The sequence below is a fragment of the Myotis lucifugus genome, unplaced genomic scaffold (genome assembly GCF_000147115.1).
Source record: "Myotis lucifugus unplaced genomic scaffold, Myoluc2.0 scaffold_208, whole genome shotgun sequence".
Lineage (NCBI taxonomy): Eukaryota > Metazoa > Chordata > Mammalia > Chiroptera > Vespertilionidae > Myotis > Myotis lucifugus.
In genome coordinates this window covers 62,733-82,548 of record NW_005871256.1, presented here as the reverse complement: position 1 = coordinate 82,548, position 19,816 = coordinate 62,733, and the positions used below count along the sequence as shown (strand labels likewise).

Below are 19,816 nucleotides of genomic sequence, written 5' to 3'. Positions count from 1 at the left end.
CCTTGCAAATAAAATACTCCTCATGAGTAGAGATGTAATTTTAAAATGTGATTAAGACTATGCAGCCATTACAAAGAATTCAGTTAAGCTCTAATGGACTAACATGAAAGGCTGCTTCGTCATATACTTTTATGTTAAAAAACAGATATTGCTTGGAATTGCTACTTTTTATCTCATATTCTGTGTGTGTATGCCTTGCTCAATGTTACCATTTTTAAATTTCCCCGCTGAAAAGTCCTTTAGTATTTAGACATATTAAAGAAAGACTGCTTCCCATCCTCCTCATCAAAAACCAGACTAAGGATATTCAGAAAACCATTCCTCTTACTATTTTCAATGGGCTCATACATCCTTCTAAAATTACTAGACTGACAATCACAAGAATCAAATTTGGCCTTTATAAGTAAAAATCTCTACCACAACACTTTTTACCACAAATCAAAGAATACAAGCAAATGTTACTTACCAGTTCATACATGAAATCTGGATCTGAACTGTTTGCTAAGAGATCTGTGCTCATTAGTGTCTGTTCCGAAAAAGTGTGGCTTCGAAAGGCATCCCCAAAAGGCGGATCCATTCCGCTTACACTAGGCTACAACAGAGAGGTTTTAATTTTAGAACATGAAAGACTACTCAAGACCAATTTATTGCAAATTTGCCCCATCCCCACACCTACTATTTTCAGAAAACAATTGTTTCTTCTATTGTTTAGTAGTACATCTAAGACATTTAATTAGCATTTAACTGTGGGCTTATATTAGGAAAATAACTAAATGCATAAAATAAAAAAAAAAGAAATGAGTGCCAATTGTTCCTAATACTTAACCTCTAAAAACTAAAGCTTATTTAGCCACCAGTCGGCATACAGTACCTAATGAATACTTTCATTAGGCTATAAATATTCTTCAAATCCATCTCTAATTACTAACTCTCTGTACTAACTCCCTGAAGAGGAGAACTGCCATTTCCTGGGGTCTACGGAGGTAGCGGGCCAGTCTAACTCTGTACTCCTAAGTGAGTCCTCAAAACAAGCTCCAAGAGAACTTGGGCATCTCTAGTCAACAAATGCCTCCAGGAACATGATGGAGATACAATTAGCCAAATATCCAAAATCCCTGGGTGAGACCAGTAACTGGGAGCTCAGTAGCTTTATCCTGACTCCTGAAAAGTATACAATTCATCCTATAATAAATAAGAAAGGGAAAAAAGCCTCAGCACCCAGATTTAATCCATCCCCCTTTTCCATTTCAACATCTCTATAAATCACTCTAGAGTAAAGGCATGCCTCACACGCCTAAATTGGTCCAAACAAGTAAAAGGCCTCCCCCTGAAATTGAATTTGCATAAAGGGAGAGGATGGGGAAAAATAAAAATTCCCTCTTTGCCTTTTTGTTCTTCTTCAGCAAGTTTCTGCTGAAACTTTAAAAAATTATTAGTCTATCTGTTTACATTTTTGTATACATATACCTTTATACACTATCATACATACTCTCTCATCATGTTTTCCTTCATTGGAACATCCCACCCCATTCTTTTCTTTCTCTGATTTTCCCCAACCCTACCAGACTGCAAACTCAAAATAAGTGTCTTATAGTTCTAAATTCAAGTATTTGATAAACAGCAAATTAAAACTTGAATGGGAAAGAACTCTGAATGGGTATGTGTGGTCCACTTGGCAGGGAGGTTGGGGTGGAGGCAGGCCGCTGGCCTTTTTAACATCAGCCAGCAAATCCCATTCTTTGCCTCTGCTGCCTGCCTCCAAGTCACTGCACAGTCACAGCAAGTTTCTGACTTCCTTCGCTCAGGGCATAGTTCTGCCTGGCCTCACATAAAGCCACCTAAGCACCCGGGCCCTCTCATTATTTTTAGATCTCTCCCCAGCACTGAACACAAAGAGGGGAGAGGGTAAAAGATAATGACAGGAGGAAGGGAAGAAGTTGTATATGCAGAGTGGGGACTAACAGGGCTTCATTTATTGTTTCAGTGATTGCCTGAAACCAGAATTGATGAATTCAAAGTAGTAATATAAATGGATATAATCACTCTTAAACATGTTTTGTGGGAGGTGGGCAAAAGTAGACTTACAGTTGTTTGGAAAATAGAGTAAATAATACAAGAATAAACTTTTGCGTACTCACAACTGTAGACCTACTTTTACCTACACCTGTATATATGTGTGTGGGGGTGTATGTGTATGAAAGACATACACAATTTCCTCTTACTTTTAAATTCAACAGGCATGAATGGAAAGGAACAATTGTGAAGTAGAAGACAGAAAGAATAAAATAGGCTTTGGGTGGCAGGTTAATTTTCAGGGGAGTTGGTTTAGCTCCCATAAAGCCAGCAGATCTGTACACCTTTCTAACTAAATTTCCATTCACCGAGTTCCCTGTGCAACGCTCATTATTTAAAGCTATATAGCAAAGCAGAAAATAGAAGCAATGGAAAAAAGTTCATATCTTCAAAACTAGCTGAAATCAGAAGGAAACTGTCTTAAAAAGATAGTGTGTCAAGTTGTGTTACGAATTGGAGAACTTACAGAAGCAATGACACTGACTTTCTGCCATGGGAAAACAGAAAACCTTACACTTGCTCTAGATGATTTACCTGAGGCATTTCCAAGCCCAGATCCTGTAAGTCCGATCCCAAACTTCTTTTTTTTCTTGTTTGTAAATTCCTTTCCAGCTTTACTTTTAATTTCAGGATCGAAGATGATTTTCACAATCAACGGCAGGTTTCCCTGGAGTGCCTTCAGTTCAGCTGCTGAGATCCCTGCTTTTCTTTTCTGCACGAATCTGTCAAATAGCAACACACAGCAACTTCACTGAGCACCACTAAAAAACAAGCTGACCTTTCAAAACGACCTTAACAAAGAACACTTTAAAGAAGTAAGTCTTGTGGTTGCAATATCAAGAATTTGGTCCTTTCTTAGTACCAACTATTCTGAAATTCACCATTCCTTCCTTTATTTGTTCTAAAATGGAATTGGTCATTAACAACTAGTGACATTAAAAAAAATTCTTAAAATATTAACATAGGCTGGTTTTTCTTGTGATATAAAAGATGTACTATACTTAATGTTAAAGTAAAGCTCCCACTCACTTTCTCTTCCGTATGAGAAAATATACTGCAACATTTAATTCCATCTCTTGTATAATCATTTTTATTTCCTGGCTCTTCATTGGGCTCTCCCCTCTGGTGGGGTGGCATTCTGAGCTACTGTTCTAGCCTAAGAAACACCATCAAGTGCCCAGCCTGGGCCTAGAAAGACAATTAGTTATGCATCTCAATCCAGTGCTGCAGTCTAAGTGGACTGACTGATCCCTGCTCCTGCCAAAGGCTAATTCTGGCCCAGCTTCTCCTTATGTGGCCTCATGGTTGGTCCTACTGCTGATATGTATTCTCAGTCCTCACTCTTCCCCTGGTTCCTGTGAGAAAGAGGTCAGTTGCATTATCTAGAACTATTACTTAGACCCCTAAAAGGCATATAATTCAAGTGAGGCATTCCACAAAGTGGACTAGTGTAATCCTGGTCTACAACCTGGATCTGAGAGAGAAGTCTGATACTCTGTAAAACCTGAAACTTAACCTTCCTAGCAAGGGTCGAAGACTTAAGAAGAGATTGAGTTGTATTCAACATATATTTATTAGCATCTACTAAAGACAACATCTATCAACAGCTTGGTTTATCAGGGAAACACTGGATTAAAAAAGGGCTAAATGCTAGTTGTAGCTTTCACTTGCAAACTTTACAACACTGAATAGATCAATCTTTCTAAGCCTCATTTTTCATCTCTCTGGCTACTGAATTTTCTATGCCGTAATACTTTCATACAAATACAAGTATTTATTTAAAATTGTACTTAAACACTTGGCCTCAAAGAAAACTTCAGTCAATGCAGTTGGCAAAAAAGACCACTTGTTTGGGAGACAGGAGACCTGGATTCCAGTTTTGATCCCATACTTAAAACTAAACAGACTTAGGAATTAGAACTTAAATTTTTGTTTTAGCTCGCAGACTGAGGGATTATAATTATTCTCCCTTAACATATAATAGGGATGTTATGAGAATTAAATGAGATATTAAATTAGGATGTAGTAATAAAATAAATCTAAAAGATGATTATTATCAATAGGTATATTATGCCAATGATTTCTTTTGTCCCACAGCTAATCCAGCTCAGAAACTCAACATCTGTGATAGCTACTGCAAGCAAGGCTGAATGTATTAAAGACACCCATTCCCAAGAGAGGGCATCCACTATGTAAAGGGTTGAGCTCATTCACCTGGGATACATCAAGGTCCTTAGTTGCCTCTCTCCTAGTCTCTCAGGTAGCAGCAAACAGGATGAGGGGGAAAGGCCAACTCTACCCCAAGCAGTAGAACCTCTTTTCAGTGATAAACTCTTATAATAAATCTCTAAAACTAATGACCCAAGTTCACAACAAATTATCCTCATCCCCAAAGTTTTGCACCCATTTCCCAGAAATGCTTGGTACCCTTCCAAATATGTACTGAGAAACAACATGAAGAACAAAATCTCCCACCCAAAAGTGAAAGGGGACAAAAAAAGGCTTCTGCAGCAATTACCATTATACAGAAAAAAGCCTCTATAGTAGTGGTTCTCAACCTTCTGGCCCTTTAAATACAGTTCCTCATGTTGTGACCCAACCATAAAATTATTTTCGTTGCTACTTCATAACTGTAATGTTGCTACTGTTATGAATTATAATGTAAATATCTGATATGCAGGATGGTCTTAGGCGACCCTGTGAAAGGGTCGTTCAACCACCAAAGGGGTCGCGACCCACAGGTTGAGAACCGCTGCTCTATAGTAATTACCATTACACAGACTTTTCCATAACGACACAAAACTAACTCCTATACCAGGAAGCCAGATATAAAGGGTACATTAATACTAAGATGGTGGAGTGACACTGAGGAGGAAGGTATAGTAACTTGCTTTTCGGGATGCCTTCACACGTCATTGGGCTCAAGAAAATCCCTATTTTACTCAAGGCTTTAATATAAAAAGCAGTAGTCTTAATGTGTGACCTAAGGAATAATTGTTCCAAGGAATGTCAGATGTTTATTCAACAGAAGGGTTGTATTGGAAAACACCATACTAAACAAAACTGTTATATTGCCTTTATGCAGGACTTCCTGAAAATTTTAGGGTGCTGGATGCTAATGCACGTTATAAATCACCAATAGGTGAATAGAACAGATTCGATGTCCCAAACTTATTTGATCATAAAATCCTCCAGTCTATCCTCAAGCTGAACTCAAGACTAGTGTTTCTTAAAAAAAAAAAAAAAATTGGGGAAAGACTTAAATTAATTCCCCTTACTTCTTTTATTCACAGCTCTGTCTCACTAGTTCCCAGTACAGGTTTGTTTTTCAAGGAAGAGAAGACTGTGATCCATCAGAAATAATATTTACCAGCAGATTTTCTATACCAGGACTCATTCAAAGCCATTCAACAACAGCTCCTTGGTGCAAGAAGACTCTGGTAACCGAGACTAGCTCTCTGAAGCAATGAGATGGGCAAATGATTGATTTATGCGCAGCAATGGTGCCACTTGGACACCCAGCGCTTCCATCTTTTTCATTAATAGCCCTTCCACCAGGTCCTACTCTAGATTTTTTTGATTCTCCATTTGAAGATACATTAAGGCTTATATGTACATCAGGCAAGGAGGCAAAAGGTAAAGTAAGGTTTTAAGTCAAGTCAAAGGACTTCTTACAAAAGCTCCTCCCTGGGACTGCTCAAACCACTAATCCAATCTTTAAAAGCCAAACCCAAAAGCTGCCTGGCATGCCCCAGGAAGTTCACACATATCCAAGAGCTCCTAAATTATTCCCCTTCTGAATCTGAGAGTTTCAGCTGATCCCTGACCATCCACATAGAGAAAAAAGTTTGACACCAACCTCTTTGTAAATGAAAATGTCTTATGAATAAGCAGATACTGTCTAGGATGGCCAACATCTCCCTGCGCCCCTCTTAGAGGGCACTGGCTTAGGCCACTGTTCCCTTTAGTAACTTGAGGTAACTGGATCCTCACAATGGCAAACAGCACTCTGAGTCATCCAACATTCATCAGAGTAGATGCTCAAAAATTTCTGACACACCCATTAGAATGGCTATTGGAAGGAAGGAAGGAAGGAAGGAAGGAAGGAAGGAAGGAAGGAAGGAAGGAAGGAAGGAAGGAAGGAAGGAAATAACAAGTGTTGGTGAGGACATGGAAAAATCGGGAACCTTGTGCGAGGTGCTGGTGGGAATGTAAAATGGTACAGCTGGGAAACAGTTTAGCAGCTCCTCATAAAGTAATTCCACATCTGGATATATACCCAAAGGAACTGAAAGTAGGGATTCAAACAGATATATGTCCACAGCAGCAATATTCACAATAGCCAAAAGGCGGAAACAACCCTAGTGGCCATCAACAGATGGACAGATAAACAAAATGTGGTCCACACATACAAAACATTGTTCAGCCATAAAAAGGAATGGAATGCTGATACATACTATATCATGGATGAACCTTGAAAACATTATGCCAAGTAAAATAAACCAGATACAAAAGGACAAATATTATATGATTCCAATTATATGGGGTACCAGAATAGGCAAATTCAGAAAGATAGAAAGTAGAATAGAGGTTACCAGAGGCTGTTTGGGATGATGATAATATTCTGGAAATAGACAGTGGTGATAGTTACACAAGACTGTCAATGTACTTAATGCCACTAAATTGTACACTTCAAAATGGTTTAAATGGCAGGATTTGTTTAATTTACCAAAACGAACCATCGACAGATTGGCTGCTTCCTGCGCACCCCCTACTAGGGATCAAGTCCACAAGCCGGGCATGTACCCTGACTAGGAATCTAACCAGTAACTTTTCGGTGCACGGGATGATGCCCAACCAACTGAGCCACACCGGCCAGGGCTAAATTTTTTTTGAGGTAAGAAATGCCGACACATTTACACTGTTATATGATTCATATACCATGGTTTATTTTGATCTTTCATAATCTTTGCTGGTTTATGCTCATCATTTCTTTCATTTCGGCGGAGTTCTTGGATTCTTTCTTTGTTGTCTTTAAACTGTGCCAGATTCAAAATTCTAAGAGATGGTAACTGTTCTGACCCCAATTTAAATAAATTATTTGAAGCTTAATCCCCAAGTACAGTTGAAAGAAAGGGAAGAAAGCGGAGGGAAGGGGTGAGAGAGGCGGACAAAGGAAGAACCACTGACTGGGTAATCTAAAGGTTTCCACAATATGTATACCCCATGAGATTCCCTTGTTTGACAAGAAAGAGTTATTCATTTGCCCAAGCTCTTTCACAGACCAGGACCCATCAACCACATAGTCCATCCATTCCGCTATACTCCATATGTCCCATTCAATAATTCCTTTCCTTTTGAAAGCGATTCAGCAAAAGTTGAACCAAACAGTCCTTCCGATGCTTACTAAATCAAGCTACTACCTGTTATATGGTGCAACAGCAATCAGAGATCTCCAAATCTCTAAACCACTGAGGAAGCGGAGGCTGCCTATGCAAACAGCACACTGGAGGAAAGGTGGGGGTTTGGCTCTCCCTTTATTATGTAATATAAACCCTGTGACTATGCCCTGGCCCGTTTGGCTCAGTGGGCTGAGTGTCGGCCTGCGGACTGAAGGGTCCCAGATTCCATTCCGGTCAAGGGCACGTGCCTGGGTTGCAGAATCGATCCCCAGTAGGGGGCGTGGGGCGTGGGGCAGCTGATCAATGATTCTCTCTCAACATTGATATTGATGTTTCTATTTCTCTCTCATTTTTCCTTCCTCTCTGAAATCAATAAAAAAAAATTTTAAGAATAATAATAAATAAATCCTATGACTACAACTGCAGGCGAAGAGGGATTCTCTATCCTTCAGCAGCAGTTCTCTGAACTCCAAATTTTATAAAGCAGGCAAGTAAACTTCAAGTGAGATGGTTATAGTTTATGTCAGGAATTATTAGCACAAAACCTGCATTATTTATTTTCCAAATCCTGAGGCTGTTGGTCTTTAAGGAGGGAAAGTAGGGGAAAGAGGTAAGTAAGGAAGGAGAAGACATATCTTTCCCCTCAGATTGAGTGAGGAAAGAGCATTTCCTAGCCAAGGAGTATACGATGTGAGCCTCCACCATACTACCTAGTGGACTCTGTCTCTGGGTCAATCCAAAGTCTCCTTTTATGCTCACATGCTGCGAGTTTAAAAAATATGGGGCTTGAATTTGTTTTGCCACAAAAACTTAGTTGAACAAAGTAATTTTACTGAGAATCCTAAGGAGCTAAGACACTAAATCTCAAATGTGATCTCTCCTTGGAATGCGGTTTTGGAGGAAGACACAAGACCTCTCAGAATTTTATTTGATTCCTTTCCAAAGGCTTTGCCCAACTTTAATCTTTGGGCTACAGAGGTAACATATGGAAGCTTGGTTAAAATGCTTTGGGAAAGACCATGAAAGCAGGGCTTCTGGAAGAGCTACTTTTTATTCTGAAAACTATCGACTATAAGATATTAGGGGCTTTCTGAAGCCTTGATACCTGTCAATTAAGTTGTTCGGAGTATAAGAATAAAAGCATGGGACAGTTTTAGACAGAACCAAAGAATGCATTTCTAACCCCAGCCACACTTGGTTACCTCTGGCAACAAAATATTCACAAATTTATATTGTTTATAGATTACTAAGGCACACTGCTATACCCTGTCATTTCATATTTGGCGAAGTAGAGTAAGTATTAGCATCATTACCATCCCCCACCCTCTGTCTAACCATTTTTATATTAATAAAAAAGATCAGCAAGGAAAAGAGATTTGCCCAAGGTCATTCAGTAAATGGATGCCTCTGTGCAAGCCTATCATCATAGAGACCATCTCTACTCTCAGTGTCTCAAAGATCCTATCTAGAGGACACCCAAATCTACATCTTCATCTTAAACACCCAAGTGCAGCCTGGCTGGTATGGCTCAGTGGTTGAGCGTTGACCCATGAACCGGTCACAAGATCAATTCCGGTCAGGGCACATGCCTGGGTTGCGGGCTCAATCCTTGGTAGGGGGCATGCAGGAGGCAGCCACTCAATGTTTCTCTGTCATCTATCTCTCTATTCCTCTCCCTTCCCCTCTCTCTCTAAAAATAAACAAAAACATATTTTAAAAATAGTTAAACACCCAAGTGCACAAACCCTGCCATCTGAGATCCAGGTACTTCCATGTTCATTCACATCCCATACCACAGACACAACATGCTACCTCCCCATACAAACATTCCTGTTCTGTCAATAGTACCATCATTCTCAGCCATCCAGGCATGGAACACGGATCTCAGCCTTGACTTTTTCTTCCTCCTCCTCACTTACTGTGTTAAATCATGCCAGTTCTCTTGTAGCAAGAATACACGTATGTTTCCCTTGGCCATTCCCACTTTCTCAACACTTACTTGCCTCCTCATTTTATATTTACTAATCCAATATTTGACCTATATATCTTCCTGCCTTCAGCCTCCCCCTCTTTTCAGTTATGTCCCATTATAAAATTATTCTTCCTAAACTAACACATCATGTTAGCACTGTGCTCATGTTTTCAGCAACTCTCAAACATCTCTTGGATAATGTTCAAGATACTTAGACACAATGAAACTATCTTTCCAGCCCCATCTTCTACTACTCTTCTATCAATATAACACTAATATTTATTTGATCTTATAATTTCCACCAAATCCTTGAGGTACTTAATATCCCACTTCATTAAGGATTTCTAACAATGAGACTCTGGCCTTTCATGCTTTTTTTTTTTTTTATGTTTTCCCTATTCTTCCTCTACCAGATTGTAAATTCTTTCCTGACCATTATATTTCATGTATGTTTCACTACAATGCCAAAAGCAATGCCTTGCCCAGACAAAAGCTGACTGACAAGAAATAGGAAATCCCTAAGATCATAGGTCCTTCTGGATAAGGAGGTTCGATGATCTTCATATACAAAGACATTGCAAATAAGTCAGTCATTCAATATATGTTTACTGAACATCTTTTATGTGCTCTGAAGTATCTAATAAGTAGCTTGTTAATTTGAGGCTTCAAACATTGTAGTATCATATATTAAATATATTTTAAATTGTACCCCTTAGTTTTCTTTTAAATTTCCAGAGAGAGTGCTATTAGAATTTCAATTTTAAAGACCTGAGATAATTCTTGTCTAGGGAGGAGAGGGCAGAGGAAGGAGGAGGATTAAAACTTATGGAATCCACAAGTTACACTCTATCCCTCCCCAACTCTCCCTTTCTCCCCCACCTCCCACACAGATTTTTAAAATTAAAACAAAATAGTCAATGCAGGTGAAGACTGGAGCTTTATAGAATCATTTTGTTTTAGGAGCTGTTTTGCAGAAATCTACAAAATGTAAAAAGGAAACAATACAATGAAAGTCAGCAGCATAGAAAGACAATGGTGCAGGTGGGAACTCATTTGAGCCATACAGCAAGATTCTGTGGAAATACCCATCACAGGACAACCTGGATGTACCCTAACAACCTCAGTACTCATGTTAGCAAGGATCTGGGCTCTTCCTCAAGATGTACTGTCTCCTTTCTTAGATCTGAACTTTTCAAAAGTAGCATGAATATAGACTAGAGACAATTTGAAATTCCCTTAAAATTCCCCCCTATTCTGTGAAATGGGCTATACCACCAGCCGAGACTATAGAACAGCTGATACAGAGGTTATGGGCTGGGGACACAAAGAGATTGCTAATATAGTTTTAAAGTCATTTCTTTCAACACTGAGAAAAGCTGGCTGCCTCTTTGACTCTAATACTCCTAAAAGGCTTGTTCAGTGAGAAGAAAATTCTAGATTCAAGATAGGTTCTCCTTTGTAACTGAATATTTGGAACTGATTCTCGCTTGCCTTCTTTTATTTGTAAATACTTCTTTCTTTGCAGGGATACTGTGATTCATGATATTGTGTAAAGTATCTAGCCCTGGCACAAAAAAAGACAATAAATGACGGCTGTTTTTTATTCTCAGAATTCTTCCTTGGAATAAGGTGTTCTGGGATGTTGCTGCTACTGACAGTAAAATCCAAACTCAACTCAGAATTCTAGGTTATCTAAATTCCAAACTTTATCACAAAAACCCAACCACCTGGAACGAGGGTGAATAAGGGACATGCAGGCAACACAGGTCATTTAACACCCAGCTTTAAACGGGTGAATGTCAATTATGCTGGTTTAATCAGCAAAAGATCTTTGGGTTCAGAGTAATTAATTCATAAAGCTGCAAACTAGTCATCTCTGTACACAATAAAGAACTGGCAGATACGTTACAAGGGGAAAGGGCTTCTCCGGAGAGATTATTGTTATTACTGTTCAAACAATCTTTTTTTTATAGTTACACGGCTTCACTAGAGATACTGGGCAACTCGAGAGAATGCACTATACAAAATTTATCTTTATACCCATAACAGCTTACATAGTTTCTAATAGACACACGCACACACATAGTTTAATGTATACCATATCTGTCTCAACAGGGTTCTGAGTAAGTCAAACAAAGGTGGCTGACTATCCCAAAGGCTGGGAAAACATAGCTTGAAATAGAATCAACAGCTATCAGAGAAGTACAAAGTGTAACAAGAACCTGGTCCCACTCTCCCACCAGGCACTCAGAATTCTTATATCCCTCCAATCTAAGGAAATAATAAAATTCACTTATAGTAATTTGTTAGTTTTCAACTTGGAAGTTTGGACAACCAGCAAATTATGATGCTAATCTATAAAACAAAGGTAACAGAATCCTAACAAGTTCAAGTTCATTCTACTAGAAGTATGCACATTTTAAAACAAAACACAAAATTAGCTGAAGATTTAAAGCAAAAGTCTCAAACTGTCCTGCAGCCACAAATCAATGCCTACATATGGATTTTTGTTCGAGTCACACATTAGTGCTTCCAAAACATTACATTTTAACTGCCAGTATTTACACTGGAAATTTCATATAAAATTTCTAAATCCTATTATCAAATGCCACTCTCTTAGGGAGAAAGAAATTAGACCTGGTAACATTGGGTACATATTCCTGGCAAGATCACTTGAACTGAATCTCTTGCACTTAAGTCCGTTATTCCTTTAACTGGCCTGTGTTCTCCAACTGTTCCAATCTCCACCCAATCCCATTTTACAAATGGGGAATTTAAGTTTAGAGATTCTCAAAACCAGAGCTAGCAAAAAAGCCCCTTTGTGATTACAGCTAACTCCAGAACTTTCACTCTTACCTCCAAATAAAAGGTAGTTAATGTTAAAAAAGGTATTTAAAAAAACTACACATGAATGTTTACCACAGCTTTATTCACAATAGCCTACAATCTGGAAGCAACCCAAACATCCATTGACTGGTAAATGGATAGACAAATTGTGGCACATCCATACAATAACAAGTACTCAACTGATACTCAAAACAACATGAATAAATCTCACAAACATCCTGTTAAGTAAAAGCAGTCAGACTCAACAAACAACAATTTTGTGACTGCATTTATATGAAATTCCAGGAAAGACAAAACTATAGAGATAGACAGTAATTCAGTACTTGGGGTCGGGGTGAAGGGGGCATGAGGGAACGTTTTGTGGTGATGGAAATGTTCCATCCTGACTGCAGAGGTGGTTAGATGACTGACTGCATACATTTATCAAAACTAAAAACTGGGTGAATTTTATTTTATGTAAATTATACTTCAATAAAGCTGATTTTTAAAAGAGATATTTAGAAAATACTTTAAAATTACAGAAAAGAGTACTACCATCTCGACCTGGGAAAGTTGAGGAAAGCTTCGGGAAAAGGTGAGGTTTGAATTGGATCTCATCACAGTAACAACTTTACGGTGCAAAAGAAGTAGAAAATAGCATGTAAGTAGTCATATTCTGCACTGTAGCCTATGAGAAGTAGTATCTCTGAATACACAGGAAAATGCTTCACAAAAGGAAATTCATAGAGATGGATAATTAGTACTTGGATAGGTATCAAAGACAAGTTGAACTTACAAGATTTCCCAAGAGGGAGTCAACTCAGATATATATTGCTGTTCATATGCAATATAAGCAGACAGTGTGAAAGAATTTTTGTTCTTTTTTTTTTTTAATAAAGCAAAATGAAAGAAAAAGTCAAACAAGGAGGTGAAAGGGAGGCAAGAAATGCACTAGGTCAGAATCAAAGGTACGTTGATACTGACACAGATTAGAAGAGAGAAGAGAGGTAGGTACATCAGACCTTGATAAGAGACTAAAAGTAAAACTAAAAACTAGGAAAAAAAGAGAGCAACCAACTAAAGCAGAGCTACAGAGGAGAGACCAGAGACCTGACAGCAGGCCCAGGAGAATGAGGACAAGGGGAAGGCGAGAAAGTTCTTCTCTCCTAAGTCTCACAAAGTAGTCACCTCCTCTTCCATCTGCTTCCCACCTCCATCCCTTCCTTAGGTGAAGCCCTCTCATTCCTAACCCCACCCCACACCTCCTGTACATCGTTCATACCTCCTTGCCGCACTAGAATGCTTCCGTCACTGATCTTCAAACCCCAGTTCCTCTGCTGCCTTTTCTGTGAAGCTTTTCCAACTTTCCCATGCAGAGTTCGTAGTCCCTCTCCTTTATTTTCAGAATATGTTGTTCTAAATATTATCACAATGTTGAACTGCAATGTCTGCCTCCTCCCGCTGCTAGTCCACAAGCAACTCCAACTGAAGATTCAATAGTGAGAACAAAAACCCTTACTAAAAAGCAGTTCAAAATCTGTAAAGTTCCTCACCTTATACAACTCAAGTAGGACGCTAGAAGCCTTGCTGTTGGAAGGGATTCTACAGTGAATTGTTTGAACAAGAGCGCATCTGCCCTACCTTTCTTAAAGTTTGATTTCTGTAATGCTTTAAGTTTCTCAGGGAATGGCACACATAACAGAGAACAAAGCAAACTGTATCAGGAAGGGCAGATAGCAGTCAAAGAAGGAATTTCCTCTATGAATGAAAGGAGCTCCTTAAACTCTCAGACAGAAGATCTTACTGAAGAAAATAAATGTACAAGAACGTGAAGAAAGCGGGAGCAGGACAAGAAGTCAGCAAGCTCCTGAAGCTTCCATGGGAAACTTAAAGTCAACAATTCCCAAAGATAAACAAGCAACAACATGACTTTGTAACAAAAGATGGGAAGGTGGTTTTGGTGCTAAAGGGACAGAATGATGGGAAGAGCAGAGTTGAATTAGCAGGGAGATGACTAAGTTAGAAAGCTGTTTAGGGAGCACAGCTTCAATACATCCAGATTTTAGAAGGAAGGTCATGAACTGGTGAAAAGGCACACAGGGCTTGGCTGGAGATGGAATGGGTAGCAGTCACAAAGTACCACTGAAGTCACCTGCATCAAACTCCAGTCCTCACCACAGCGGTGAATCAGAATTAACAAGAATGATTTTACAGTACTAACAGGCAAGAGTCTCTGATATATAGATGAACAATAACCCCAAACCTCTAAGAAATGAGATTCTGCTCATATTTGCCAAACACCCGGAGAACCAGTGTGCCAAGAGCTAAAGACAACTCCTAAGGACAAAAGACAAGGTTTTTTGTGCCTGGAAGGAGTATTCGACAAGTCTAACTAATGGAATTACACTGAAAAAAGTTAGCAAAAGAATTCAAGGAATTTTTAGATATCATCAAAATAGCTTCTATGTAAACCTTCTTAAAAGAAAGGGCCAAAATGTAGCAGGATACAAAATTAACGCCAAGAAGTCTATGGCATTTCTATACACCAATAATGAACTTACATAAAGGGAGACTAAAAACAATCCCATTTACCATCGCACCAAAAAAATTAAGATACCTAGGAATAAACTTGACTAAGGAGGTAAAAGACCTGTACGCAGAAAACTACAGGACACTGAAAAAGGAGACAGAGGAAGACATAAACAGATGGAAGAACATACCGTGTTCATGGATTGGTAGAATCAACATCATCAAGATGTCCATACTATCCAAAGCAATCTATAGATTCAATGCACTCCCCATTAAAATACCAACGGCATATTTCACAGACCTAGAATGAACTTTCCAAAAATTCATCTGGAATAAAAAAAGACCCCGAATAGCTGCAGCGATCCTGAGAAAGAACAACAAAGTAGGTGGGATCTCAATACCAGATATCAAGTTGTATTACAAAGCCACTGTTCTCAAAACAGTCTGGTACTGGCACAAGAATGGACATATAGATCAATGGAATAGAATAGAGAACCCAGAAATCAACCCAAACCACTATGCTCAATTAATATTCGACAAAGGAGGCATGAACATACAATGGAGTCAAGACAGCCTCTTCAATAAATGGTGTTGGGAAAATTGGACAGATACATGCAAAAAAATGAAACTAGACCACCAACTTACACCATACACAAAAATAAACTCAAAATGGATAAAGGACTTAAACTTAAGACAGGAAACCATAAAAATACTAGAGGAATCCACAGGCAGCAAAATCTCAGACATATGCGGAAGCAATTTCTTCACTGATACTGTTCCTAGGGCAATGGAAACTAAAGAGAAAATAAACTAATGGGACTACATCAAAATAAAAAGCTTTTGCACAGCAAAGGAAACCATCAACAAAACAACAGGAAAGCCCACTGCATGGGAGAACATATTTGCAAATGTTATCACCAATAAGGGTTTAATCTCTAACATTTACATGGAACTCATACAACTTAACAAAAGGAAGATAAACAACCCAATCAAAAAATGGGCAACAGACCTAAATAGATACTTTTCGAAAGAAGACAGAAGAAAGGCCAAGAGACATATGAAAACATACTCAAAGTCACTAATCATCCGAGAGATGCAAATCAAAACGACAATGCGGTACCATCTCACACCTGTCAGAATGGCTATCATCAACAAATCAACTAACCACAAGTGCTGGCGAGGATGCGAAGAAAAAGGAACCCTCGTGCACTGCTGGTGGGAATGCAGACTGGTGCAGCCACTGTGGAGAACAGTATGGAGTTTCCTCAAAAAAATAAAAATGGGACTCCCATTTGACCCAGTAATCCCACTTCTAGGAATATATCCCAAGAAACTAGAAACACCAATCAGAAAGGATATATGCACCCCTATGTTCATAGCAGCACAATTCACCATAGCTAAGATTGAGAAACAGCCTAAGTGCCCATCAGTAGATGAGTGGATTAAAAACTGTGGTACATCTACACAATAGAATACTATGCTGTTTGGTAAAAAAGGAGTTCTTACCATTTGCAACAGCATGGATGGAACTGGAGAGCATTATGCTAAGTGAAATAAGCCAGTCAGAGAAAGATAAATATCACATGATCTCACTCATTTATGGAATATAATGAACAACATAAACTGATAAACAAAAACAGATCCAGAGACAGAGAAGCATCGATCAGACCGTAAAAACCTCAGAGGGAAGGTAGGGGAGGGAGGGGGTAAGAGGGAGAGATCAACCAAAGGACTTATATGCAAGCATATAGGCCTAACCAATGGGCACAGACAACAGGGGGGTGAGGGTATGAGTGGGGGGGGGGTAATGTGGGGATAAGGACACATATGTAATAACTTAATCAATAAAGAAATTTTAAAAAATAATAATAATAAAAAGAAAAAAGGGCCAATTTTTAAAAGGGTTTTGTTTTTGGTTTTTGAGCCGATGGTGATTAATTCCTCCCTTCTAACCAAGAAAAGTCCAACTTCTCTACTAATAGCAGACTGACTTTGTTACCTTCCAGATAAGCAGTTTTTAGCATCACCTATTTAAACTGCTCAGAAGCACTAAAAAGCGTCAGGCACAGTGGCAAGCACCAAGCACCGGGGATATAAATAAGAAGCTGACTCTGACCTTCAGCCCATGTTGAATGGGTAGAGAAATACTGCAGAGGGGGCAAATGCTACAAAGATTAGTACTGAGAGGCAGTAAGCTAAGGGAAAGGGAATCCAGATTGCAGAGGTGGTTTCAATCAGACTGAAGCATAAGCAGCCCCAAGTATTAGCATATTCAAAGTACAATAACAAACAACTGTCCAGTATCTGTGAGCTAGAGATCATCATTAATCCCCACCATTACAAATTAATTGAGTTACTCACAGTCCCCCAGCCAACAGTAGGTTAACTAAAACTAGAAACAAGGTTAAAGGCCACTTAATGAAACAGTTTTAATGAATAAGTCATTATAGTCTCCTTTCTAAACTCTCAGGCTTGCACTTGAAATCCAGTTCACGTCAACAAAACTGGCAAAATAACACATTAAAACAAAGCCGAAAGCTACCCATGAAAAAGTATTGCCTGTGTAATATTTTTAGGTTATGGTATATCTCTGCTTCATTTTCCAAGGGAGGGGAAGGGGGGCAACCTGTGTCTTTTTAGGTTCTATTTAAAAAAGTATCCTACCCCACAAACATCTCAGGCACTGACACAATCAATGTGGCTTCCAAATTAACTTTATGACATTTATATGTGCCAAGTGTGTTGACTAGTGATTTGACTAACATCTCTTAACCAGTTAACTGCCACGATATTTTGAATTAAAAAAGGTCCACTGCTTGCGTCTATAGACGCTTATGGCGTACCAATGGTTAAAACAGCTATACATGGTTTTATAAGGAATGATATGCTAAATGCACTTTTAAACCTCAATAGGACCATACCCTTGAATACATTAAGGTTCTTAGATATCATATCTTAAAGACAAAGTTTTTTCAATCAGAACGCATTTCTTAATTATAACTTCTTAATATTCCAACATTTGCTTTATATGTTTTTTTTCATGAAAACAACTATTTGCAAAGGAAATAAAAGTAGAGAACACAATATTGCCATGTGCTCTAATTCTAAAAACTCTTCAAGGCATGTGCTTTAAGATATGTACATTATGCAAGTGCTCAAATATTAGCGCAAGTCATGTTCTGAACATCGAAGTTCTCAAAACCCAAGACTGACTGATGTCTTGAAACAAGGGTTGACACTACAGCCTTTGACCACAGATTGTTCTTATAAATCAAGTTTTATTGGAATATAGCCCCAAACATACAATCTATGGCTTTTTTCATGCTACAGTTTGCAGAGTTGAGTCCTTGTGACAGAAACGATATGGACCACAAAGCCTAAGTATTTACTACTTGACGTCTGTTGATCCCCTATAGTAGAATCAGCAGAACCAATGATCTGACAAATGTATGGCTAGCCTAAGAGTTTATCTATCCCAGAAGATGAACCACTGAATACAATGAAAAAGAATTCTTCCCCAAAACATCCAAATAGAAACCCACATGGAACAACCTCTACTAATTCAAAGTCACACTGTCAATCTTAACTAAAAACTAAACTTTAAAGGCAAAGAGTGAATTTAGTTCTCTTAATCTTTTAACATCTGTGCCGTGTTCGTAGAATCAACATACAGATTCAATGTACTTCTGTTGTCGTGTGTACTCAGTTAAGCACCACCAGGAACCATATTAGTTACTCCTTTCCTCCTTACGCTGACATCCAAGAACCCACCCACCATGAACGAGGAAAACTATGTAGGACATAGTCTCTGTAAAAGTCTGCTTTCACCTGTTATGACGGAGACTGGGATCGTGAATGAAGCAAATCTCTTCTTCTGGACTCATTTAGTCTCTTCTATGCTTACTAGCCTAAAAATTCCAAAGCTGCTGTAGCAGTCATATAAAAAAGAATTACACCCAAATAACTCCTGCTAGATCTACTTGCCATTCTTAGAATAAGAGAAAAAACAAGCTAATATTTTTTACTTGCTGTTATATTTAAGAACTGAAGTCTATCAAATAATCAGGATATATTTTCACATATTCTTAACAGTCAATCATGTCAAATTAATATAGACATCAATAAATCATTTACCAATTATTATTGTTCTCCAGTTAACAAAATAGGAGATGATGCAAATTCCTAAATAAATACAGTCAACTCCTGAACAGCCCCTGCTATTCAAGATATGATATATCTAAGGTGTGTTCCCACCACCCTTAAGTGCTTAACCGAAGCAGCATCAACAGCCTGGTACCCTTGACAATACCAATGCAGTCACAGCTTGTAAGCTGATGTTAACATAAAGCTAAATTAAGCATTTCACAAGGCCAACATGATGCCAAAATAATCACGAGACAAAGTAAAATCAGTGATTTTCTAATTACACATGCCATTTCCCCTTTCACCATTTTTTTTTTTTTTTGGTGTTTTTCCTGACTATTTTGGATTAAAAGACAAGAGGGAAAATATTTAAAAGTATGAGACAACCAGTTTACCACAGATCACAAGATGTATATAGACGTCTTAATTCTGCTTTTTTAAAAGAAAAAGTCAGATCTTGATCCTATTTCTCACCTGTAGAGTATTCATTCACAAGACAAAATCCTAAAGAACCTTCAAACCTAAACACTTTTCTCAAGGCTCAGTTTTCTCATGAGCTTCATTTACATGAGCTGCCACTGTGAGGAGGAGCAAACACCGGAGGGCCTGATCTTTAGAGGTATTCGGATGGGGGGGGGGGGTGTTAAATGGAAATCCCGCCCTTAACTTTCTTTGCTTTTCGATTCCTGGGGTTCTCTGTGCAAAATCCAGAAAAGCAGAACTTCCTCCTCCCTGCCTGCCTCTATCTGAGGCCTGGTGCAGAAATTCAGACCGCTAGTTAGCCCGGTACCTTCTTAAGGCGGTCTCAGAGCTCAAGTCCGCTCAGAAACAGCGAAAGGTTTGCTTTCTTGGATTAAAGGAGGGCAATTGG

General features: G+C 38.7%; 1 protein-coding gene across 11 annotated transcripts in view; it reads right to left on the bottom strand.

Moving 5' to 3' along the window:
• CREBRF (CREB3 regulatory factor) overlaps positions 1-19,439 on the bottom strand; it is a 43,821-nt gene extending 24,382 nt beyond the window's left edge. For 3 of the 11 annotated variants that reach the window (XR_002831407.1, XM_023761421.1, XM_023761418.1), the window contains exons 1-3: positions 4,288-4,625; positions 2,608-2,795; positions 467-592 (exon numbers count right to left, since the gene is read on the bottom strand). Coding sequence is in view for 8 of the 11 variants with exons in the window: in XM_023761421.1 (XP_023617189.1) it covers positions 467-592; positions 2,608-2,616 (135 nt within the window). In the remaining 3 variants the exon portion in view is untranslated. Of the gene's footprint in view, positions 1-466; positions 594-2,607; positions 2,796-4,287; positions 4,627-13,555; positions 13,574-19,419 lie in introns of those variants that run through there. The other 8 variants (XM_023761425.1, XM_023761427.1, XM_023761420.1 and 5 more) reach the window with 7 other exon arrangements.
• Positions 19,440-19,816: the final 377 nt, after the last annotated feature.